Source organism: Rana temporaria, chromosome 6 (genome assembly GCF_905171775.1).
Source record: "Rana temporaria chromosome 6, aRanTem1.1, whole genome shotgun sequence".
In the NCBI taxonomy this organism is placed as follows: domain Eukaryota; kingdom Metazoa; phylum Chordata; class Amphibia; order Anura; family Ranidae; genus Rana; species Rana temporaria.
Window position 1 is genome coordinate 205789131 of NC_053494.1, and position 14033 is coordinate 205803163.

The 14033-nt window shown below is 46.5% G+C and overlaps 1 protein-coding gene across 1 annotated transcript in view; it reads right to left on the reverse strand.

Annotated features, from left to right (window-relative positions):
- ANKZF1 (ankyrin repeat and zinc finger peptidyl tRNA hydrolase 1) overlaps positions 1 to 14033 on the reverse strand; it is a 53095-nt gene that overhangs the window by 4170 nt on the left and 34892 nt on the right. The window contains exons 12-15 of the mRNA XM_040358150.1: positions 10679 to 10949; positions 7284 to 7395; positions 2882 to 3049; positions 944 to 1017 (exon numbers count right to left, since the gene is read on the reverse strand). Coding sequence (XP_040214084.1) covers positions 944 to 1017; positions 2882 to 3049; positions 7284 to 7395; positions 10679 to 10949 — 625 coding nt within the window. The remainder of the gene's footprint in view (positions 1 to 943; positions 1018 to 2881; positions 3050 to 7283; positions 7396 to 10678; positions 10950 to 14033) is intronic.

Sequence of the window (14033 nt, forward strand, 5' to 3'; positions counted from 1 at the left end):
GTATGGCTGTCGTTCCCGCGCCGAGTTTAGAATTTTTTACGTCGTTTGCGTGAATCGTTCGCAAATACGGCCGGACATAATTTACGTAAACGTCGAAACCAATGACGTCCTTGCGACGTCATTTGGAGCAATGCACGCTGGGAAAATTTCCGGACGGCGCATGCGCTGTTCGATCGGCGCGGGGACGCGCCTGATTTGAATAGTACACGCCCCCTAGCCGCGGAATTTGAATTCCGCTGGGGGATTTACGATATGCCGCCGCAAGTTTTGAGGCAAGTGCTTTCTGAATTAAGCACTCACCTCGATCTAAAGATCCGCTTACCTATCTGAATCCGGCCCAGTGAGGCATGCACATGGACACCCTAGGCTTATACTCAATTCAATAAGTGTTCCCATTTTTTTGTGGTAAAACTAGGTGCCTCGGCTTATATTCGGGTCGGCTTATACTCGAGTATATACAGTAATTACAAACAATACATAGGAAAAAAGGTTTTAAAAATGATAGCATGCGTCAATAAAATGATATTCAAATCGACCCAGGTTCACAATATAGCGATCTCAGACATCGCATTTGATTCGCACCCGCACCGCAGGGTCACATGCGATCTCTTTGTATGGTTCAACTCGCATTGGATTCGCAGGGGGAAGAAAAGGAGTGCAGATCCTTTTTCCCCTGCACTGTAATCGGATCGCATGGGTGTTCTCATCCATGCGATCCAATGCCTGTCCGAATACACAGTTCGCACTGCGATCTGTGGGTGTCATTTACATTGTATTGACACTGACAGCGGTTCGCAGAGGGCAGTGTGGACTGCCTGCGGGACAGATGCGATGTGGCAACTGGCGCTGGAATCATGCTGGTTCCCGCATCAATGCAGTGTGAACCTGGGCTCAAGCCAGAACCCACCTCCTATAGTCTCAGCTAGGTGTCAACAATCCTTACCTCCCATTACTCCCAGCGGTCTCTTTGCTGAGGCTGAGCTGAGCAGCCAATCTACGTTCTGCAGCCAGAGCTCTCTGTAAAGAAAACGGAAGGATGTCAAAGACTGATAAAGCTCCAAAAAGACAAATCCTAGAGGTGCTGGACCTTTAATACGCATTACTTCAACAGAACAGACAAAACATAATCATTCTACAAAGCAAGAATCCCCTTCAGTAGAAAGTCATAATGTGATTCAAAAAGACAACCAAAAGCACCAAACTAAATGATGAAAGAGTTCAAGTCTCCAACGATTCACAATGTAATCACAAAGCATCCAACGCGCTTCCCCCTTCATCAGGGCTAGGAATCACCACGGATTTCTTTTCGATTTCTTAATTTGTAGGATATCCATAAATGTTTCCCCAATACTAGTAGCTGCTTTTAACACAATTCAGTCTGGGTAAAGAATTCACAGAGTCCACTAAAAGTGGTCAGAAAAAAAGACAAGTTTATTTTTCCGAAATATATATATATATATATAAAAAAAAAAAAAAAAAAAAAAAGGAGGTTATATCTACCTACTCTGTTCAATGGTACTGCACAGAGCGTCCCCTTAGTGCCTCCTCTAGGGGCCCCTGCCGGTGCATCTGCTCCTCCTCTTCTGCAAGTGCCCCCATATAAAGCTGGCTGCTATGTGGGCACACTCCTGAGCCAGGCTGTGTGGAGGTGGAGGCGCAATACAATTACTCGGGCATTTTAAACTTAATGCAGGGAACGCATTAAAAAAAAGGAAAAACAAATCTACCATTTACAACCTCTTTTGGCTGTTTAATGGTATGATATTCTAATGCCGCGTACACACGATCATTTTTCGGCATGAAAAAAATGTAGTTTAAAATGATCGTGTGTGGGCTACACATCATTTTTCTGGCTAAAACGACGTTTTAAACCCGCGCGTGTTTAGAAGCAAGTTATGAGACGGGAGCGCTCGTTCTGGTAAAACTACCATTCATAATGGAGTAAGCACATTCATCACGCTGTAACAGACAGAAAAGCGCAAATCGTCTTTTACTAACACAAAATCAGCTAAAGCAGCCCAAAGGCGAATGGAACTTCCCCTTCAGAGTGCGTGTTGTACGTCACCGCGCTTTGTTCATCATTTTTGAAAAACGATGGTGTGTGGGCAACGTCGTTTTTAATGATAAAGTTGGAAAAACGTTGTTTTTTGGACATGCTGAAAAACAACGTTTTTTTTTTTCATGCAGAAAAATGATCGTGTGTACACGGCGGCATAAGACTCTCACCATTTGGTGTGATGCTCCCAGTTATGTTTTTTACCCTTAAAAAGTGATATAAAAAAAAAAAAAAAAGGCAGGATCTTTTTTTTTTTTAAATAACAAACATGTTATACTTACCATCACTGTGTAATGATTTTGCACAGAGCCTCCTCCTCTCGGGTCCCCTGCCAACACTCCTGGCTCCTCCCTCCTTGAGCAGTGGCCCCTGAGCAAGCACTCATGAGTTCTTGCTCCCAAGCCCCGCTCTGAGCATCCATAGGACACACAGAACCGGACTAAGCTCTGTCTCCCGCTTTCTTCTCTCAGGCTGTGATTGACAGCCGTGGGAGCCAATGGCTCCTGCTGTTGTGTCCCAGCCAATGAGGAGGCAGAGCCCCCAGACATCCGTCACCCTCGTGCACATCACTGGATCAGAATCGGGCTCGGGTAAGTATGGGGGGAGTGCTGCATACTGAAGGTTTTTTAATCCTTCATGCATAGAATGCATAAAAGGTAAAAAACCTTCAGCCTTTACAACCACTTTAAAGAAGTGTAAAACGGTACAGGTGAAAGGACCCCATTGCAAATCATCAAAACTGTTTTGATGTTCAAAATGCCTTCCCTATTCTAATGATGAAACGATGAAAATGAATCCGTGAAAATCAACTCTGAGCGGTCTCACCTTCTCCCGGTCACTCATTGCTGCAAATCTTTTCTTCTCAGCCTCCTCGGCCTCCCTCCTCAGCCTCTCTTCCTTCTCCTCCTTCTCTTTCTGCTTTCGCTGGGATTTCTGAGCTTTCTTTTTTTCAGCCCGGCGAACCTCGGCTTCCTCTGAAATGGGTCCTGGGATCTAAGTCCACCAAAAAAAAAAAATGTATGTTCAAGGACAAGTATTGTTGAAGGGCTAAAAGGTCAAAAATAAACTGGAGGCAAAACCTTCTGCCCTGCTACTGAAAGCTACGGGTGTCGGGAGGACTGCTAGGTCATTAAAAGTGTATGTAAAGCCAACAATTTATTTTATTTTTATAGAATACGGTTATAGAATACAGAAGAGTTACACCCTCTGTCAGGTATTATTGCAGTACCGTGTTTCCCCGAAAATAAGCCTGGGTCTTATATTAATTATGCCAACAAAAGACACAGTAGGGCTTATTTTCAGGGTAGGTCTTACTATGTAATGTGCTGTCTTCTCTCCCCCCTCTCCCTCCCTGCCTGTCAGGAATCCCCAGTGTGAACTGAGTTAAAATGCTTGTACAATCCTACAATCCACTCTATTACAGTATTATATAATGTACAATGTGTGCGTTTCTGTAATATAATTGTGCCAAATACCTTTGTTATAATGCTGCTCTGCACTTCTGTTACCCGCCGCAGCTCTCTTCCTCGCAATTATATTACAGAAACACACACATTGTACATTATATACTACTGTAATATAGTGGATTATAGGATTTTACAAGCATTTTTAACTAGTGCTTATTCTTGGGGTAGGGCTTATATTGCAGCCTTCCTGGAAAATAGCACTAGGTCTTATTTTCAGGGTAGGTCTTATTGGGGAAACAGGGTATGTGTACCAACTAGGTAGTGTCATCCTCTCTATTGGTCCTGGTGACCTCTGTCTCCAGGACAGGAAGTGATGAGAAATCTGAAACGTGTGGGTTGTCACAAGAACAGGAAGTGAAAAGAAATTATCTAATGCATACTTTGGAGAGATCTCCACTTATTTCTTGCTGTGCCTCTGTGGGACAGGAAGTAAAGGAAAAATCTCCCCAACTGGACAGAGTCTTTACCATTCCCTACTCTAACACTAGCTTCACACATGTCCAGTGCGAATTTCTCCTCCATTTTCACTGCAAATTTCCAAGCAGCTGTTCAGATGCAAATTTTAGGAGCAAGTGGCTGGTTGTTAAGGAGCGCCGGTTAAATAAAATAATATGCCAGGGGGTCACCCCAAAATCCATACCAGTTCCTTATCCGAGCATGCAGGCCAGGAAACGGCGGGGACAGTGTCCCGAGCCTTTGGGGCCGGCAGAGTTTTTTTCCCTGGGTCCGGTGGTGGCAGCGGGCATCATGATTGATGATAGATCTACACCGGGGGATATTGTTTTTTTTTAATTTCTAATCAAGGAATTGTCAAACACTTGTGTTGTGTCTTAACTAAACTTTTTACACATTTTTGCTGAATGGGTAGGGGTACTACGTAACTCATACTCATTCACGTAGTAGGGTGGGGCCAGGATCTGCTCTGTGGGTCCCAGATTCCGATAAGCTCCCTGCCCGCAGCCCCTCCCCCCAACCACTGGACAGAGTTGTGGGAAAGAGGCCCTTGCTCCAAAGTACACTCCCCCCCATGTTGAGGGCATGTGGCCTAATAGGGTTCAAAAGGGGGGGGGGGGGTGCGCTCGCTGCATGCTCGGATAAGGGTCTGGCATGGATTTTAGGGGGGACCCCACACTATTTTTGTACAAAATTTTGGCACGGGGTTCCCCTCAAAATACATATTAGACCTAAAGATAAAAAATGAACGATAACCATGAATAATGGCCTCAGAATTATTGCTATACAGCAGTGTTTCTCAATTCCAGTCCTCAGGCCCCCCCAACAGGTCAGGTTTTCAGGATTTCCCTCAGATGAAAAGGCTGTGGTGATTACTAAGGCAGTGAAACTGATCAAATCACCTGTGCAAAATAATGGAAATCCTGAAAACCTGACCTGTTGGGGGGGCCTGAGGACTGGAATTGAGAAACACTGCTATACGGCAATACGCAACATATGTAGCGCACAACTTCATATGTAGGCGCCACTAGGTGTCCACTAGACCCCTGATGTCTTACCTGCCTTCCACTGAAGCTACTGGAGCACAGATTGTGCTCCAATAGCTAAACTCCCAGCCATAGAGGCTGGGGAAAGTGACAGCCAAACTCAAAAATGATGTATTGTGCGTCGACACGCTTTGGTGTTCAATCTAGCTAGTGAAAATTCGCCAACGCGTGTTCGCTGGTCTATCAACTTTACCATCCAGAATTTGTAGTCTCCTCTTTACCTAGCGACACCCGCCATGGGGTCCTGGGCCCACAGAACCCAAGAATCATGGTGTGGGCACACTACTGGAAGTTCATCGCCCACCTGACAGCCAACTTATCAGATTTACACAGCAGCCAGGAGCATGTTAACTCTGCACTGCTGCCGATGTACATGTCAGTGACAGCAAAAGAGTTAAACTACTTTTAGTTCACACTCTTGTCAATTGGCATAGTACAGCCCCCCGACATCTGCTTCTCTCACCAATGACTCATCGGTTAAACACAGGCAGAGAATCATCTCCAGACCTTTTGTACAGAGAAGCTATTCGATGCCTGGTTACTGACACTATTAGCGGATATTCAGGAACTAGAAACCTGACAGAGCAGCAAAGACACTTAGAGGCAAGTGACCCCCCGGTGTGACCCCCCCAAGCATGCTAAGAAGACAGGGAAACACTTTACAAATACTCAGGGCTTTTTTTCTCAGAGAATAGGTGCAGGAACTCCCTACTTCCGAGTCACCAGTTGTGTCCACCCCCTACCCACCTCCGAGCACCATTCCTTGGTTCCACCCCCTACCCACCTCCGAGCACCATTCGTTGGTTTCACACCCTACCCACCTCTGAGCACCATTCCTTGGTTCCACCCCCTACCCACCTCCGAGCACCATTCCTTGGTTCCACCCCCTAACCCACCTCCGAGCACCATTCCTTGGTTCCACCCCCTAACCCACCTCCGAGCACCATTCGTTGGTTTCATCCCCTACCCACCTCCGAGCACCATTCGTTGGTTTAACCTTCGAGCACCATTGCTTGGTTCCACCCCCTAACCCACCTCCTAGCACCATTCGTTGGTTTCACCCCCTACCCACCTCCGAGCACCATTCCTTGGTTCCACCCCCTAACCCACCTCCGAGCACCATTCGTTGGTTCCACCCCCTACCCACCTCCGAGCACCATTCCTTGGTTCCACCCCCTAACCCACCTCCGAGCACCATTCCTTGGTTCCACCCCCTAACCCACCTCCGAGCACCATTCGTTGGTTTCATCCCCTACCCACCTCCGAGCACCATTCGTTGGTTTAACCTTCGAGCACCATTGCTTGGTTCCACCCCCTAACCCACCTCCTAGCACCATTCGTTGGTTTCACCCCCTACCCACCTCCGAGCACCATTCCTTGGTTCCACCCCCTAACCCACCTCCGAGCACCATTCGTTGGTTTCACCCCCTACCCACCTCCGAGCACCATTCCTTGGTTCCACCCCCTAACCCACCTCCGAGCACCATTCGTTGGTTTCACCCCCTACCCACCTCCGGGCACCATTCTTTGGTTCCACCTCCGAGCACCATTCGTTGGTTTCACCTCCAAGCACCATTCCTTGGTTCCACCCCCTAACCCACCTCCGAGCACCATTCGTTGGTTTCACCCCCTACCCACCTCCGGGCACCATTCTTTGGTTCCACCTCCGAGCACCATTCGTTGGTTTCACCTCCAAGCACCATTCCTTGGTTCCACCCCCTAACCCACCTCCGAGCACCATTCGTTGGTTTCACCCCCTAACCCACCTTCGAGCACCATTCGTTGGTTTCACCCCCTACCCACCTCCGAGCACCATTCGTTGGTTCCACCCCCTAACCCACCTCTCAGTAATTGATTCAGAACCAAGTATCAATTTGTGGTGCTAAGTAATTTGTATATGATAGGAAGTAAAATAGATCCACTGTAGCCAGCAACAATAGACCCTGAACAGCTAGCAACAATAGACCCCTCCCTCAACAGTTGATGTCTCCCAGGAGTATAAAGAGCCCCCAAGCAACACTAGATCCTCTACCAGTGACAACTGACCTCCCCAGCAACAATAGACTCCCTGTAAAAATAGATCCCTCCCAGCAACAATAGATCCTCCAGCAGCCAGCAATAATAGACCCTCCGGTACACCCCAGCACCCCTTGCCATTACATACATTCAGAGCTGGAGGTGCCGGAACTGCGTTCCCCCGCGTTCCTGCTGAAAAAAAGCCCTGCAAATACTAAAGCCACTCTTTGCACCTGTGACACACACCTGAGATTTGCTGTAGTTGAATTTGTCCGGGTTATCCTCCCGATATTTCCGGAAGGCGTTCCTAGTGCGTTTATCAGCACACAAGGAATATGGCGTCTGTGCGGCAGAGTCCCTAGAAAAAAAAAACAATTACCAATGTATTACTGGCAAATACGGCAAACAAAATGACTGCAACATTGAAAATAGTCAGTATAGTCTTTGTAAGTTAACAGAAACCCACAAAGCCATCCACAACTCTGCCCCGAGCTACGTCACTAACCTAGTCTCAAAATACCAACCAAACTGTCCTCTCTGCTCCACCAAAGACCTTCTGCTCTCTGGCCCCTTTGTCACCTCCTTTCATGCTCACCTCTAGGAATCCTCCAGAGCCCCTCGAATCCTCTGGAACTCCTTACCCCAATCTGTCCAACTATCTCCTGTGTCTGCCTATAAGCAATTTCTGAAAAGGGCCTATCCCGACTCCAACTAATAAAGATGAGCTGATAAAGAGAAAAATACAGTTTAACAAATGTGTATTTTTGTACGACTCAAAGGGAGATGAATGATGTAATGCGCTTCACCTTGAGCATGCGTAGTATGACAATACTGCATGATTTTGCCATTTAGGCATGTTGCCTTCCTAAAAGGCTACTGTGCACCTGGGGCTACACATCACTCATTCCATCAGGAACCAAAACAAAAGAAGGATCCCTTACACTGGGGTGGTACCCGCGCCACAAGGGCTAATTGCTCTTTTACGGCTATTTGAATAATAAAAGGAGATTTACTTAACCGCTTCCTGACCGCCGCATATAGATATACGTCGGCAGAATGGCACGTACAGGCACATTGGCGTACCTGTACGCCCCTGCCTTTCCGCGGGACGGGGGTCTGATCGGGACCCCCCCCCCCGCTACATGCGGCGGTCGGATTCCCTCGGGGAGCGATCCGGGACAACGGCGCGGCTATTCGTTTATAGCCGCTCCGTCGCGATCGCTCCCCGGAGCTGAAGAACGGGGAGAGCCGTATGTAAACACGGCTTCCCCCGTGCTTCACTGTGGCGGCTGCATCGATCGAGTGATCCCTTTTATAGGGGAGACACAATCGATGACGTCAGTCCTACAGCCACACCCCCCTACAGTTGTAAACACACACTAGGTGAACACTAAATCCTACAGCGCCCCCTGTGTTTAACTCCCAAACTGCAACTGTCATTTTCACAAAAAAACAATGCAATTTAAATGCATTTTTTGCTGTGAAAATGACAATGGTCCCAAAAATGTGTCAAAATTGTCCGAAGTGTCCGCCATAATGTCGCAGTCACGAAAAAAAATCGCTGATCGCCGCCATTAGTAGTAAAAAAATTTTTTTTTATAAAAATGCAATAAAACTATTCCCTATTTTGCAAACGCTATAAATTTTGCGCAAACCAAATCGATAAACGCTTATTGCGATTTTTTTTACCAAAGATAGGTAGAAGAATACATATCGGCCTAAACTGAGGAAAAAAAATGTTTTATATATATTTTTGGGGGATATTTATTATAGCAAAAAGTAAAAAATATTGCATTTTTTTCAAAATTGTCGCTCTATTTTTGTTTATAGCGCAAAAAATAAAAACCGCAGAGGTGATCAAATACCACCAAAAGAAAGCTCTATTTGTGGGGAAAAAAGGACTCCAATTTTGTTTGGGAGCCACGTCGCACGACCGCGCAATTGTCTGTTAAAGCGACGCAGTGCCGAATTGTAAAAACCCCTTGGGTCATTTAGCAGCATATTGGTCCGGTGGTTAAGCCTAGTATACATCATAAGGTTGTTTTTCGTTCAACCGGGTGGGTTGAAGGAAAAAAAAACTAACAGCTCAGATCGGAGCCGCTCTACTAACAATCTGATGTTAGTACAGCGATCTCCCCTGCTATTCTATTGTGTTCTGACAGGGGACACCCCCCCCTGCCAGAACACTCCGGTCAGATGCACATCCAACAGAGGCCAGAGAAATGCCAGCTACTGTCGAACTGGCTGCCATGCACACAGACAGAATGTCAGACAGTTTTGTATTGAACCGGCCAATGTCATCTGACATTCGGCCCGCGTGTACTAGGCTTTACCCAATGGGGTCTAGGATCCTGACATCAAGACCCAGAGCATAGTCCCACGAAATCTGCCTTTGGAATCACCTTGGATTCTGACATCATCTCCCTCTAATGCTCGTGGGAAATGTTTGTCATCATTTCCCAGGATGCAGTGCGCTGTCCAATTATCACTCCCCATCCAAGGCTTCCAGGAAGTAAGTGCTTGTGGGCTTCACAATGCCCACAAGCAAAATGACAACGGTGTGGACATAGTTTTATAAACTATCTTTTTTGAATAACTATGCGGAGCGGCGGCGGGTTGTAAAATAGTAAAGGCCCAGATTCTTGTATATGGGTGTAAAACTGTGCGGGCGTAACGTATCTGATTTACGTTACGCCGCCGCAAGTTTTGCAGGCAAGTGCTTTATTCACAAAGAACTTGCCTGTAAAGTTGCGACGGCATAGCGTAAATCACCCGGCGCAAGCCTGCCTAATTCAAATTAGCCTGGTAGGGGGCGTGGAGCATTTAAATTAGGCGCGTTCCCGCGTCGAACGTACTGCGCATGCGCCGTCCAGAAAATATCCCAGGGTGCATTGCTCCAAATGACGTCGCAAGGACGTCAATTGGTTTCGACGTGAACGTAAATGGCGTCCAGCCCCATTCACGGATGACTTACGCAAACGACGTTGATTTTTAAATTTCAACGCGGGAACGACGGCCATACTTAACATTGGTTGCCCCTCGTATGGCAGGGGCAACTTTACGCCGCGCAAAACTAACGTAAACGTCGTAACTTCACTGCGTCGACCGCGCGTACGTTCGGGAATTCGCATATTTAGCTAATTTGCATACTCGACGGGGAAAACGACGGAGGCGACACCTAGCGGCAAAAAAAAAAAAAAAATGCATTTAAGATCCGACAGCGTAAGAGCCTTACACCTGTCGGATCTAATGGATATCTATGCGTAGCTGATTCTAAGAATCAGGCGCATAGATACGACGGCCCAGATTAGGACTTACAACGGCGTACATGGCGTTGCGCCGTCGTAAGCCCTTTGAGAATCTGGGCCTAAGTGACCGGATTTATATTATAAAAACGCAGGATGAAAAGGACATACATTGAAAAAAATGGTAATTGTGGTTGGAACCCCGCTTTAAATAATGAGTGTTAGATGATTTCACATCAGCATGCAGAGACGCATAGTGATGTGAATTTAACAGAAAGGTCCACTTTAAGGTAAACCAGTTTTTTTGTAGGTTTCTACGTTTTGCACCAATTTACTAAATACACCGAACAGATTTAAATGAAATATATAATTCTGAGGGTGGCCGTGAGATATTACCTGAGAGCCGGGTCCCAGCCAGCATTCATAAGCAGACAAGCCACTTCTCCGTGTCCTGCTGCCGCAGATACGTGTAGGAGTGTACGCTGCTCCAATGGAAGACGCTCATTCACCAGTCTGCTCACCACCTCACAGGCTGGAGATCTGGTCAGAGGGGGCGAGGAAGAGGACAAGTCAGGGGTGTGATCCTGCAGGATCTGTTTAGCGGTCTCAGAATCTCCCGTCTTGCAGCAGGTGAACAAGGCATTCCGCACCCTGCTCAGCTCATCACCTTGTGTAAACACAACAGCATGCATATGAAAATCAATTAGACTTGGCTATTGCCAGCTTTAAAGGCTGCTGTAATGAGAATGCAAAGTCCATTTTAAGTTTTGTTACAGGATATTTGGCCTCCGGTTCCTTTAAGACAGCGGTCATCAACCCTGTCCTCAGGGCCCACTAACAGGCCAGATTTTATGTATTACCTTGGGGAGATGCAGACTAGAATACTGCAATCACTGAGCAGCAAATGATATCACCTGTGATGTGCTTCAGTTATCTTGCAAACCTGGCCTGTTAGTGGGCCCTGAGGACACGCGTTGATGACCACTGCTTTAACCACTTAAGACCCGGACCTTTAGGCAGCTGAAGGACCTGGCCAGGTTTTGCAATTCGGCACTGCGTCGCTTTAACAGACAATTGCACGGTTGTGCGACGTGGCTCCCAAACAAAAGTCATTTTTTTTCCCACAAATAGAGGTATCTTTTGGTGGTATTTGATCACCTCTGCGGTTTTGATTTTTTGCGCTATAAACAAAAATAGAGCCACAATTTTGGAAAAAATACAAAATGTTTTACTTTTTGCTATAATAAATAACCCCCCAAAATATATAAAAATATTTTTTTTTCCTCAGTTGAGGCCGATACGTATTCTTCTACCTATTTTTGGTTAAAAAAACCCCGCAATAAGCGTTTATCGGTTGGTTTGCGCAAAATGTATAGCGTTTACAAAATAGGAGATAGTTTTATTGCATTTTTATTATTATTATTTTTTTTTACTACTAATGGCGGCGATCAGCGATTTTTTCGTGACTGCGACATTATGGCGGACACTTCGGACACTTTTTTGACACATTTTTGGGACCAATGTCATTTTCACAGCAAAAAATGCATTTAAAATGCATTGTTTACTGTGAAAATGACAATTGCAGTTTGGGAGTTAACCCCTTCAGCGCCCCCTAGTGGTTATGTATGACCTAATATGTGTTTCTAACTGTAGGGGGGTGTGGCTGTAGGTGTGACATGATCGATTGTGTTTCCCTATAAAAGGGAACACACGATCGATGACGGCGCCTCAGTGAAGAACGGGGAAGCTGTGTTTACACACGGCTCTCCCTGTTCTTCAGCTCCGGGGACCGATCGCGGGACTTCAGCGGCGATCGGGTCCGCGGGTCCTGGTCACGGAGGTTCGGACCCGCGGCTGGGCACTAGCACAGGACGTACCTGTACGTGCATGTGCCCAGCCGTGCCATTCTGCCAACGTAAATGTGCAGGAGGCGGTCCTTAAGTGGTTAAAGGGTTTCAGATGCCAGGAGGAAAGGTGGGGTTTATGATCATGTGACCACTGTAAATGGCTGCCACATGAACCAAAAGCTCCCGATTGCTGAGCCTTCCATTAGCTGGCGACAACTGTGTCGGAGCACGCTCTCGGCACATCGGTTTTTGCAATATTGCGCGCAAATATGCGGCCGCTCAGCGCCAAGGCCCACCCGCCGAGAAGCCGCATACTTGCGTGCTATCGGCACCAAAAGGTTAGCTGCTTCCTGACCCCCCTATAGCAGTTTTACTGCTACAGGGCGGCAGCTGTGCGCGTGTGTGTGTATATATATATATATATATATATATATATATATATATATATATATATATATATATATATATATATATATATATATATATATATATACACACACACACACACACACACACACACACACACACACACACACACACACACACTGTACATACATATACACACACACGTGATCAGGCTCTTCCAGGTAGGGTGTGCCCATGCTCGGGCTCACACACACAGCGGGAGCCCAGCGGTGGGTACTGCAGACTTGATGTGCGCCAGCACCCGCCGATTGTTTAGTACACAGGCAAAATGACGATCTGATGTAAACAAGGCAGATCGTCGTTCTGTCATTAGGAAAGGCATTGATCCTGTGTTCCTGCAAAGCAAGAACACGAATCTAAGCGTTCCCTTAGTAATAGTACCTCCCCCACAGTACACAAGCACTGGCTAGGAACACATTTAACCCTTTGATCGCCCCTGATGTAAACCCCTTCCCAGCCAGTGTCATTTAGTACAGCGACTATTTGTTAGAGCTGATCATTGCATTTGTGTCACTGGTCCCCAAAAAGTGTCAGTTAGTGCCCAAAATTGTCCGCAGCAATATTGCAGTCCCACTTTAAGTCGCTAATCGCCCCCATTACTAGTAAAAATGTAGCCAAACTTTTGCACAAATCAATAAATATACGTATGCTTATTGGGATTTTTTTTTACCAAAAATATGTAACAGGATACATATTGGTCTCAATTGATGAAGACATGTGATTATTTTCATTGGATGTGTTTTATAGCAGAAAGCAATTTATTTTTTTCGAATAGTGCAAAAAAAAAAAAAAAAGGGAGAAGAACTCCGAAGGATCAGCAGTAACTGTCTTTCAGTACTACTATAAAGCTGTCAGATATAAATAGAGCTACGCCCAGGTGTCATGCACCTTGCTGGACTTGACTCATAGTGTGCCATTATTATTATTTATTTATTTTTACAAAAGGAGTAAAATTCCTGGAACTGCAGGCGCTATAGCGTTAAAAATAGCACCTGCAATCCGCCCTTAAAAATCTGCTCCATTGTCTCCAGTGTGAAAGCCAGAGGGCTTTCACACTGGAGTGTTGCGCTAGCAGGACGGTAAAAAAAGTTCTGCTAGCCGCATCTTTGGTGCGGTGAAGGAGCGGTGTGCATACCGCTCCTCCACCGCAACTGCCCATTGAAATCAATGGGACAGTGTGGCTATACCGTCGGCAATGCGCGGTGAAGGAGCGGTGTGCATACCGCTCCTCCACCGCAACTGCCCATTGAAATCAATGGGACAGCGCGGCTATACCGCCGGCAATGCGCTTCTGACGGTTTTAACCTTTTCTCGGCCGCTAGCGGTGGTTAAATTTGCCCCGCTAGAGGCCAAAATGCGCCGCAAATCCGCCCATAGCGTCGGCGGTAAAAAAAAAGCGGCATTTTATCACTGGCGCTATAGACTTGTTCACACCAGCGCAGTAACATGTTTTTACTGTATAAATACAACCCAGGAGA